The sequence below is a fragment of the Taeniopygia guttata genome, chromosome 21 (genome assembly GCF_048771995.1).
Source record: "Taeniopygia guttata chromosome 21, bTaeGut7.mat, whole genome shotgun sequence".
NCBI lineage: Eukaryota > Metazoa > Chordata > Aves > Passeriformes > Estrildidae > Taeniopygia > Taeniopygia guttata.
In genome coordinates this window covers 7,212,311-7,223,584 of record NC_133046.1, presented here as the reverse complement: position 1 = coordinate 7,223,584, position 11,274 = coordinate 7,212,311, and the positions used below count along the sequence as shown (strand labels likewise).

The 11,274-nt window shown below is 56.4% G+C and overlaps 1 protein-coding gene across 2 annotated transcripts in view; it reads left to right on the top strand.

Annotated features, from left to right (window-relative positions):
- The first annotated feature begins 1,015 nt into the window (after nt 1-1,015).
- Nucleotides 1,016-11,274, top strand: part of EPHB2 (EPH receptor B2) — a 129,637-nt gene continuing 119,378 nt past the window's right edge. The window contains exon 1 of one of the 2 annotated variants that reach the window (XM_030289118.4): nt 1,016-1,234. In XM_030289118.4, the coding sequence (XP_030144978.1) occupies nt 1,150-1,234 (85 nt within the window). In that variant the 5' untranslated portion in view covers nt 1,016-1,149. The remainder of the gene's footprint in view (nt 1,235-11,274) is intronic. The other variant, XM_030289119.4, reaches the window with a different exon arrangement.

The following is an 11,274-nucleotide window of genomic DNA, read 5'->3' as shown; positions in this document are numbered from 1 at the left end:
GGACCTCCTGGGGTAAAGAGTCCCAGCAGCAGCCACATGTGATAGAGTCACAGAATGGATTGGGTTGGAAGGGACCTTAAAGACCATCTGGTCCCAACCTCACCACTACGCCCTGAAGAGGGTGTGGATCATAAAGTGCCCGCAGGGCAGATGTGGTTCCCAGGCATTGGGAAAGTTGGGGCCTGTTGAGTGCTGAGATGCAGAATTGGAGCTGGGTCTCACCTTGCACTTTCTAGGAAGGTCCTGCTTGACCCCACCAGTGTCAATGGGGCTCGTGACCAAGTCACAACTGCTCCACATGGGAAGTGGGGGGATTCCCGTTCTTTCCGTTCTCTTCTGGCTGGCTCCAGGGGGATGGCAGAGGACAAGGGTGCGGGTGCTCATGGCTGCCCACAATAAGCCTCAGATTTACCAACTCCTTGGATTTTTGGGTTTTTTTTCTGGGTTTTTTTTTTTCGTTTTTTGTTTTTTGGGGTTTTTTTGGTTTTTTTTTTTGGGTGTTTCTTTTGGGTTTTTTTTTTTTTTTGGGTTTTTTTGGTTTGTTTTTTTTTTTTTTTTAATCCTGCTGTACGCGTCCCATTCTCCAGACGAGAATCTCCTCACCGCCCTGGAGCCCCGGTGGGCAGCTGCGGGGGCTCAGCCTCGCGGGAGAGATGCCCGGCCCGCGGCCGCGGGCGGCACGAAGGGCGCGGCGGCGGGGGCATCCCCCCGGGACCCCCCGCCCCTCCGCCCCCTCGCCGGTGCCGGCGGCGCAGCGAGCCCCGGCGAGGCGGATTTGGGCTGAAATCACGGCTTTCTCTGGATGATCGACAGCTCCGGGAGAAACCATCGGCGGCCCGGGGGGAGCCGCCGCCCGCTCGCCGCCCGCCGCCCGCCGCCCGCCGCCGGCCCCGCCGCCCCCGCCGCCGCCGCGCCCCCCCCGGCCGCCCCCGCCGCCCCCGGAGCAGCGCGGCCCCGGCGGGGCGGGGCGGGCGGCGCGGGGCGTCCCCCGCGCGGCGGCGGCGGTGGCTCGGCCCGGCCGCGGCGGCGGGGCCGGCGGAGCGCTCCGTGCCCGCGGCCGTGCCCGCGCCGGCGGCGGCCCCAGCGAGGGGCTCTGGGCTCCGCTCCGCGCTCCGCCGCCTCCATGGAGCGCCGGCCGCGCCGCCTCTGATGCCCGGCCCGGCGCGCACCATGGGGCCGCTGTGGCTCTGCTGCCTGCCCCTCGCCCTCCTGCCCCTGCTCGCCGCCGTGGAAGGTAAGGGGGGCGCGCGGGGGGCGGGGGCCCTGCGGGTAGGGCGAGCCCCCTCCGGGTTTTCCCCGTTTTTCGGGGGATGGCACTTTGCCCCCTGCCCCCCTCCCCGCCGCACGCCCTTCGGAGGGGAGGCGAAGTTTGGGGAAGTGCTACCCCAGCCGGAGATGTCGCCGCCGGAGCCCGGTGTGTCCTGTGTGCTCCCCCCCGCTCCCAGACCCTCCCGATCGCTGGCCGCCCTCCTCCCCGCCATCCCTCCGCCGGAGTGGGCATCCCTGGGTACCGCGGCGGTTCCCCCGGGGATGCCCGGCGTTCACCGCCCCGTGCCCGCTGCTGCTCTCGGCAGGTTCTTTGGGGTGCCCCTCCGCCAGGCCTTACCGGCGTTCTGGAGCTGGTGGCCGGCTCCCCTTCGGCGTGGTGGCGTTCCCGGCTTCCCCAGGAGGAGCCGAGCTCCCCGCCGAGGTCCCCGGTGCTCAGACAAAGCAGAGTGAGGCGGCAGGTGGGGAGCTCCGGGGCTGGGTGTGCGGGGCCGGCGCAGGGTGGGAGCCCCACGGTGGGCTCTGTGCAAGGGCAGACTCGTTCACCTGCTCCCCAGCCATCCCAGCCGTTCCTGCCTGCTCCCACCCCGCTGCATGGACACCCTGGGAAGTGCCAGAGAACTGGGCTTGGCAGGGGCGAGGGCCAGGTGTCAGGCCAAAACCCGGCTCGTCCTGGAGCAGGGTGGTCCAGGGATGCCTGTCCATTGTGGAAGGGTCTTGTTGGAGGGGCTGGGCGGCTCCGCTGTTCCTCCGGCTCCGCTGGGCTGGTGGGCAGGCTGGGTGGCCACTGCTGGCCCTGTGCGTGCTGGGCGATGGGAGCCACTCGGACGGTGTTTGTCTGGAACATGGATGAGGCACCATTTATTAAGTTGGAGTTTTGGGAGATGACTCATGGGTTGGCCAGCTATACATCGTGATATTTACAATATGGGAGCTTGGCATAAATAGGACTATTTACGTTGCAGCGGAGAGTGCTCGCCAGCTCTGCTATTCAAATGAGCCCAGCATGGTTTTAATTATGGGGGGGAGGGTTGGGGTGAGGAGCGTGTTTGTGAGAGCATACGTGTCCATGCAGGACGTCTGGCCCCATCCGCTGGTGGCCTTGACACTTCCAGCGGGGTCTGGGCTTGGCCAGCGGTGCCCATGCGCACTTGACCATGACAAGCTGATGCTGCCAAGTGTGGTGTGCCGGGTGCCTTGGGCAGGGATGGGGTGGCACCTCCGCCCCTCCTCCTCCTCCTGCTGCCCAAGAGGTGCTGTGGGTCAGTGGCTGGCTCCCAGGGCTCCCGTGCACGTTCTTGGAACATGAGCAGCTTTCTGACCATCATGGCAGGAGCAGCAGGCACTGGACGCATGAATGCCAAGGGATGGGGAGTATATTTAGGAAGGAGGGGCTGGCCAGTGCAGTTGGGGTGTTCACCCACCCGAGATGATCGCTCTAAGGTGTGCTCCTCCACGGATGGGAATGCTGTCAGGGAGATGGTCACTGGGCTTCCAGCGGCCATTCCCAGCCAGGGCTGACTGTGTTGGTTTGGGTTTGGCGTGGTCCCCCTGTGCCCCTGCTGTTGCCTCTTGCCCTGTGTGCGTGTGTGTGTGTCATGGGGCTGTGATGGTCACTCTCAGTGTTAGTGTGGGCAGCCAGATCCCTAATCTAGCCTCCCAGGAAAAGGCTTCTGGAAAGATGGCAAGGTGAAGACATGTGGGATGCAGCTCCTTGGGCGTGCCTCTGCTCCTTCCTTTCTGGAACTGCCTCTTCCCACCGCTTCCAAAGTGCTTGGATGTGGTGTCCACCTGCACCTCTGAATACTTGGATCCCTTTGGTATGGACAGATGGACCAACAGTAGCTGCTGGCCATGGAGGTAGTGGCTGGACCTACCATGTTCCCGCAGCTGCAGGGAACCTCCATGATCACAATACCCTCTGTCACCAGCCCCAGCATATTCCAGGGCCAAAATGGGGGCTGAAAGGCTTGTTCAGGGGAAAATCAAAATTCTGGAGGATCCTGCCTCTTGAGTCCTGTTTTCGGCTATGTCACAGAGAGCATTTCTGTACTGCTGGTAATTTCACTTGTCTCCTCTGTGCCTCAGTTTTCCTAATTACAAGGCGTAAAATAATCCAAGCATCTTTCCCAAGGGAGCCGCGAGGTTTTGTTAATGAACATGACAAAGTGCTTTGGGATCCGTGGTTGAAAGCGCAGCCTTAGTCAGTGCGGCTGTGTGTGGGGTGTTTATTTATCTACATGCTTTATATTTCTCTGTGCGCTATATATTCACTTGCATTTAACAAACCTTAATTAGAAACAAAGCCGATAGGGAAGGAAATATAAACAGGAGTGTGCATGGAAATTGGAAGTTGATTGCTCACTGGCCAGCAGAACGCATGGTTCGGGCTCGGGAGGGAAGGCTGTTTGGTTAAAACCGCCTCTGTTAAAAGGAAATGTAAAAAGAACGTGAAACATAAATCAGTATGGAAAACAGGGAGGTGGATGACAACATACATAAAGCAGAGGTTAGGAATTGCCTATAGTTGTGAAGGCGGTTGGAAGGTAATGTGTCTGCAGCTGAGAAAGTTCAGGCTTCTCAAAGGAAAGTTTTTTGTGTGCTTTTCAAAAAAAAAAACCAAAACCCAAACCAGAAAGTCAAGAACAAAGGAGTCCTGGAAGGGTCTGGATCCCACACCAGTTGGTAATGCCGCTATCGCTAGCGGCCCCGCTTTGTATTCCTGCTGCGTAGGCTGCGCGCCGATCGCAGGACTGACGCTCCCGAGGTATTTTGGGGGGAGCTGGGAAGGACACGGAGGTATTTTAAAATCAACAGCCTGGCTAACTCACGTGCAAGGAGGGAAAACCAACCCGATGGTGTTCTTCACCCCGGTGGAGTTAACTTTTCACAAACCTTGCGGTGCTGGCAAGCTTCCCGAGGACTGGAGGAGAGCCAGCCCTGTGCCAAAAATGCAAATGGAGACACGAGATGGCCCTGCTATCAGTGAGGGTGTGGGCAGCACGGAGCCAGCAGCACGGAGGCAGCGACAGGCTCCAGTTGGCGATGGAGAATTGCCCGGCACGAGTTTTGTGGAGATACAGGATCAGGGTGAGGGGACTTGAATTTGAGCATCGACTGTGCTGAGCGTTCCTAATCCTGAGCCCAGTCTTGAGTTTGGAGAGGGGTGCTGGGGCAAGAGGGCTGTATTGGCTCCGGGGCTGGGTATTCCCAGCGCATGCTGTGGCTGAGGTGCTGGACACAGACGTCCCTGCCCATCCTCCAAGCAAGCTGGAAACAGGACTTCAGTGCTTCTGCATATTTAATAGTGAATTATAATATATATTATATTTACGGCACTCTCAGACACATGGTGGGATTGTTAGGGGGTCCTGTGCAGGGCCAGGATTTGGACTGGATGATCCTTGTGGGATTCTTGTGGGTCCCTTCCAACTTGGGATATTCTGTGATTCTGTAGTATACAGTACAATATATTAAATTTCACTTATTCTTTTAACATACTGCAATGCTAAAACATAGTCTCTTCTCCTGTACCTATGTTGAGCACCTCCACATGGGGTGTGAGGAGATGCCAGGGACACAGGGTTGGTTTGGGACTTTGTGTATCCATCTTTTTGGTCTCCATAGAGGAAGACTTGAGCCACCCCTTCAGGGTTACAGTCACACCAGAGCATTGCTTTGACCTTGGTGCTCCATGGAGATAGATGGATGTTCCAGGTGTGCCAGGACCATGGGAGCTTGCAGGAGCCTCCCAGCAAACCCAGCATGTTCCGGAGGGATGCAGCAGAACAGCAGGTCCAGGGAAAAACACAGGATCTGTCAGGAGCTGATCCTTACTGCGAGCTTGAGCTCCAGATCTGCAAACACTCTCCTCAGAGCTGGAGGGGGGAAAATGTTTTGGAACAAGTGGGACTGAGGAGCAGAGCAGAGCCTGTGGTTTCGGCCTGGCCCTGTGCCACCCATCTCCCTCCTGCTGCTTTCCCCTCCCCTCCATTTCCTGGGTTAATTTTTGACAAGGCGCATTCCTTGCACCCACCTGCCCTTTGCATTATAGGGGCAGCAAAAGGGAAAGCTCCTTTTGGAGACCAAATAAATCGGTGTCTCATTTAAACATTCTGCCCTTACTACTCTGTTCTGTGGATTTTCCAGGCGGGAGCAGCAGTTCTCTCAATACCTGCTGACTTTCTGGCTTCTCTGGGTGACAAAACATAGGGAGAAGATGGTGTAGGGGACAAGGTCTCGGGGTTGGTGTGGCCACTGATGTCCCCCAGCTCCTCGTGTCACCCCACAGAGGGTGTGAAGGGGACATGGCTGTGCCTTGGGGATGCTGCAAGGGGCTTGGGGCTGTCCCCAGGGATGGGAGCAGCCGTCCCCTTGGAGACAGGCTGAGGACCTGCCTGCACTAGTCAGGGCCCTTTGTGTGCACATACCTGAGCTGCTGGAAAGAGGGGTGGGCGCTCAGGAAACTGCCCGAGGAGCTGGGCAAACAGTGGAGGCTGTGACAGCTCCTGAGGCGTGATTGCTCTGGGGCGAGCGATGAGCGAGAGCCTGACCCTCCACTCCTGCCCCAAAACGTGCCTGCTCCCCACACCCCAGCCCTGCTGGGATAGGAATGAGGGTGGCCCTGGCTGGGACTGGGGTTCCCATCCTGCCGAAATCCCATTTTTACCGAGGAAGAGCCCCGTCAGTTCCCAGCCTTGTTTGTAATCCCTCCCATACCTGGATCTGGTTTTTAGAGAGATCGGGGCGATGCACAGCTGCCAATTGGATCTCGTTGGGATGGGGGGAGTGGGGAGATGCTCAGAGGCAAAAGTTCAGCCGTTAGATAAGGGAAAGGATGGGGCCTCCACTGATAAGGGGCTGAGTGTGGCGTGGGCTGGGCGGGAGGGAGGGAGAGGCAGCACAGGGAGCTTGGAGGAGCTCTGCCCAGCCTGTACCCAGGGATGCAGGGAGCACTGGGGATCACTGGGAGTGCTGAAGGTGGGCAGGGACCCCTTGAAGGCCAGGTGACAGCAGGAGGGAGGGTGTGAGGAAGGAGAGGTGCCTGGGGATGTGCAGGGATATATTGCTAATGTCTTTACATCAATGTTTCTGGAACGTGCTGGATGGATGGCAAATTGTGCCAGGGTGCAGACATGGGTGGCTGTGCAGGGCATGCCAGCCCCTGGGATAATCAGGATGAGGGGAAGGAGTAAGTGAGGATCATGCTGTTCGCCCCTCCCTGAATTTCCTTTCTTGGGATGAAGGGAGCAGTATCAGGTCTGACAGGAAGTGTGGCACCCATGGCCAAGCATTAAAGGAAGATGGAGCAGGCCATGAGGGCAGAAAACACAACTGTAATTGGGGCTGGTCTGTGCCTCCCTAAATGTCACATTCAGAAATGATGGTTTTAGTGGCTGAGAACAGTTGTGGTTCTTTGGAGAGCTCACAGGAGGAAGAACTCTGGTTTTAACCCGAGCAACCACACACAAGACATCAGATCAGCTCCACGGGAACAGATTCAGTCTCCCAGTGGGCATGAGGAGGGGCCGGGGAGCTCCAAAAGTTGGTGAAGCTTTCTCAGTTAATCCAATAAATTGTCTTTATTCCACGTTACCTGTCTCAGAGCCAGACCATGGCATCCATAAAGCAATCAGCACTTAAAAACACCACATAGTAATGGTCTCTGAGTAAAGCAAAGTGAAGGAGCTGACTTTGTGAAGCTAAAATAGGAAAATACTTGCCCGTGATATAGGAAATTAAATTAAATCTCAGAATAAATTCATGCAGCCACTTAACATGAGTTTCCTAAAAATAACCAAAAACCAACCAAACTTGATTAAATGGCAAATTGGAGGTTATTGGAGGTAAAAAAATGTTCATCACAAAGTGCAAGTGGTATCTAAAAGAAGAAAGTAAAAAAAATCAGAAACTATGGTCTGGTGAATATGAAGCTGTATAAGGCAGGCTGAGAGGAGTTTGAAAATTAACTTGAGAGAAGAAATTGTTTATCCCCCAGGTTTCCCCCTCAACAAATGGGTATTGGGAAGTTAAATGTGCAGGATGGAGCCCTTGGGGTGGAGGGGGATGACTTTAGTGTCACCCCAAGTGGCCAAAGGGACTCCTGCCAAGGAGCTTTGCTTCCCAGGGCAGGGCTGGGAGACTGTTCTGAAGTGATGGCAGGAGAACTCATATTTCACAATAAGTCAATAAAATGAATATTTGAGCCAGAGTAAATGCGATGAGCATCCTTTAAGAAGATCTCCCTGGGTGATCTAGGAGACTCCAGAGCAGTAATTTTAGAGGAAGGGCTCTCTTATGGATTAAAATCTGCTTAAAGAAGGGGAAACAAAGAGTCAGTTTTCCCACTGGACAGGGTCAGCGTGAGGCTTGCGCTGGTGATGTATTCATAAAGCAGAGAGGGGTGGGAATGGGAAGGCGAGGAGTGTTTGCAGATTATACAAAATTATTCAGGATGATAAAAACAACAGTTGTCTTGAAAATATTGCAAAAGGCTCTCATGACACTGGATAGCTGGGCTATAAAGTGGCAGATTAAATGTAGTCAGGGATGAATGAAAAGGGATTCACATGGAAAAAATTACCCTAAACCCATGCATGCACAGTGGCAGTCTTTAAATTACTTATTAGCATTTTGAGAAAGAGATCTTAAAGTCATTGTGGATGGCTCTTTGAAAGCATCAGCTCTGAACTGGGAAAGACTGGGAAAGGAAGTGAAGATGCTTGTACAGGAGAAGTACCGGGGAGAGGGGCTCCGGGGAAGATGCAGCCTGGGGAGGGAGGGGGCACAGAGGTGCATTGGACAGTGGGAGGTGTAAAGAAGAGGGTGATAAAAGGGTGATGATCCTTTATTTTATATTTTTTCCCTCTCTCTGGAGTTCTCAAGCAGAAGGTTTCCCACCAGGAGCAATGGAGAGTGGAGGCAGGGCAGGGTGAAGCCCAGCCCTCCCTGTCCTGGCTACCAGGGGCATCAGGTACCCTTGTTCTGGGTGCTCCCTGGGCATCCTGCAGGAGGTGGGATGGAAACCAGGAATCCCTTTGGCTCAGCCTCCCGTGGCAGATGTGGTATTTGAAAGGAAACAGGGAAAGACCTTCTCTGGGCTCCCTCACTGAGTGTCCAGGCTCAGTGGGATCTGGCTGGCCCCCAGCTCCCAGTTTGGCTTTCAAGATCTGCAGCGTCCAAGGCAAAGTGCTGGGGAGGTCCACATTGCTCTGGGTGCTCATGGCCCTGAGCCCTTTGTGTCTTGGGACACCTTTAACCTTCCACAGAATCTGGATTTTGGCCAGATGGCCAAGGAAGGTCCCTTGGAAAATGCCTGTTGGTGCTTGCCTTTGCAGAAATTCCTCGGAGTTTCAAAGGCCAAGAGCATCTGGTTGGAACTGGGGAGGAGATGAACTTCCCTGAGCCCTGGGTTCACCTTGGGGGGCTGTTGGCTGAGTTAGGAGAGGTGCTTGGGCCCTTGCCTGGCAGCTGAGGGGGTTGGGGGTGCCAATGTGGCTGAGCGTGTGAGCCTCCCTGGGCAGAGGGAACACCTGGAGCTGTGTGGGAATGTCCCTGGGCACAGGGGACACCTGGAGCTGTGGGAACCTCCCTGGGCACAGGGGACACCTGGAGCTGTGTGAGCCTCCCTGGGCAGAGGGGACACCTGGAGCTGTGGGAATGTCCCTGGGCACAGGGGACACCTGGAGCAGTGTGAACCTCCCTGGGCAGAGGGGACACCTGGAGCTGTGGGAATGTCCCTGGGCACAGGGGACACCTGGAGCTGTGGGAATGTCCCTGGGCAGAGGGGACACCTGGAGCTGTGGGAATGTCCCTGGGCACAGGGGACACCTGGAGCTGTGGGAATGTCCCTAGGCACAGGGGACACCTGGAGCTGTGTGAGCCTCCCTGGGCAGAGGGGACACCTGGAGCTGTGGGAATGTCCCTGGGCACAGGGGACACCTGGAGCTGTGGGAATGTCCCTGGGCACAGGGGACGCCTCCAGCCGCTGTGGGCTGGTGCTCCCAGGGCCAGACAAAGGGAACAATGGGCTCAGCTGCTGGGCTCCTGGGTAGCCTGCAGCTGGCTCCAAGCCCCCAGCCCAGGAGAGGAGGGGCAGGCAAAAGTCTGGAATGCTCTCTGCTCCCACCCAGGCTTTGGGGACATGGGGGCTGAAGGACGAGCTGTGCCCCTGGTGATGCACAGGCCGTGCCCAGCTGGGCTCTGTCTGTCCAGCAGCAGGCTGAGGTGAGTCCTGCTCTATGGAAGGTGTCATCCCAGCTCCCTAAATATGTCCCCAAAGTGTGTGGAGCCCTGCTGGAGCCTGGTGAGCTCTGTTTGCATGTCCATGGAGAGACCTGTTTTGGGAGGCCTCTGCAGCACTGCTCTGCTGAGAAGCAGAGGAGAGGAGAACCAGGGAGGGTGAGGATGGTCAGAGAGGAGACTGGACCCTCCAGATCTCCTGTCAGGACCGTCTGTGAGCCTGAACATCTTCAGCAGAGGGATACAGGAGAGAGAAGGCATCTCCGTCCTGTGTAGTCCTCATGCACAGGCTGTGGGTGAGAAGCAGGGGTGAGACAGTGCAGGTTCTGCCTATCCCAGAGTCTCTCAGGGCAGGGCTGGACTGATTGGAGCACTCTGCCTTGGAGCAGGGGACATGTAATCCCTGGATGCTTCTTGGTCCCCAGAGGACATCCTGCTCTTTGAGCCTCCCAGGAGGCCGCTGGTTCCTGCAAAGTGGCCAATGAACCCACACACTTTGGGCTGCTTAAGGCTGAGGGTGGGACAGCATGTGTCTTGGGACAAACCAGGCAGGAGCAGGCTGCTGAAGTGTCTCCAGGTATGTGGTTGGTTTCACCCAAAACAGGTGTGAGTGTGGACCTACCAGGACCCATGTCTGCCTGCTTCCACTGCTCCCCACTCCCAGGGAGATGCTGGTGGCCATGGCAGGTACTCCTGGCTGGAGCTGGCATCGTTGGTCCCTGCTGTTGGCTCCCATCACTTGCTGGTCAATGTCCCCAGGTGATACCTCTGTGAGTTTGGCTTCAAGCCTTTCTCATGAGATCCATCTTTCTTGAGAGCTTTGCCTTGGCAGTAGACTTTTGAGTGGGAGTGATGCTCCAGAAGGGGGGTTTGGTCACAGAATCATAGAATCATTGGCTGGTTTGGGTTGGAAGGGACCTTAAAGTTCATCCTGTTCCACTCCTGCCATGGGCAGGGACACCTTCCTCTAGACCAGGTTGCTCCAAGCCCTGTCCAGCCTGGCCTTGGGCACTTCCAAGGATCCAGGGGCAGCCACAGCTGCTCTGGGCAGCCTGTGCCAGGGCCTGCCCACCCTCACAATGAATAATCCATTCCCAATATCCCATCCAGCCCTGCCCTCTGGCAGTGGGAAGCCATTCCCTGTGTCCTGTACCTCCATCCCTTGACCAAAGTCCTTCTCCAGCTCTCTTGGAGCCCCTTTAGGCACTGGAAGGCTGCAGTAAAGTCACCGTGGAATTATGAGATGGGTCCAAAACACCTGTTCTTGGTCTTGAAGAGCTGGGAGTGCTCTGGTCTGACAAATGCCTGTGCAGCTGGTTTGAGGTGAGGTGTGGCAGAAAGTCTGCTGAGGATCAGGACTGGGCCACCCAAATGAGCTGGGTGCTGTGGAATGGAGGTCAAAGAAGCCCTGGGCCATCACAAGTAGGTTTGTGCTGGCCAGGCAGCCCCCAGGCAGTGCACACCACATGCTGGGAGTGAGCTGGGCTGGAGCATTGAGGGTCACATCTCACCGTGCCGGGGTTACGATTGCGTTCCATGATTTGCTTTGCTTGTAATCCTGTTTCCAGGCTCCACAAGTGCAGCTCGGAAACCTTTACTGTGAGCCTCACTTCATAAATCTTGGCCTTGTTTTACTTTTAAGCCTGTCTGGTATCAGAGGATAAAGGGAGCAGGAGAAATGCGTGACCTGGGGGCAGCATGGATGGAGTGAAACAAGATGTCCGGGCTTGATAGAGCCTGCAGGGATGGGGCTGGCCAGGCTGCAGG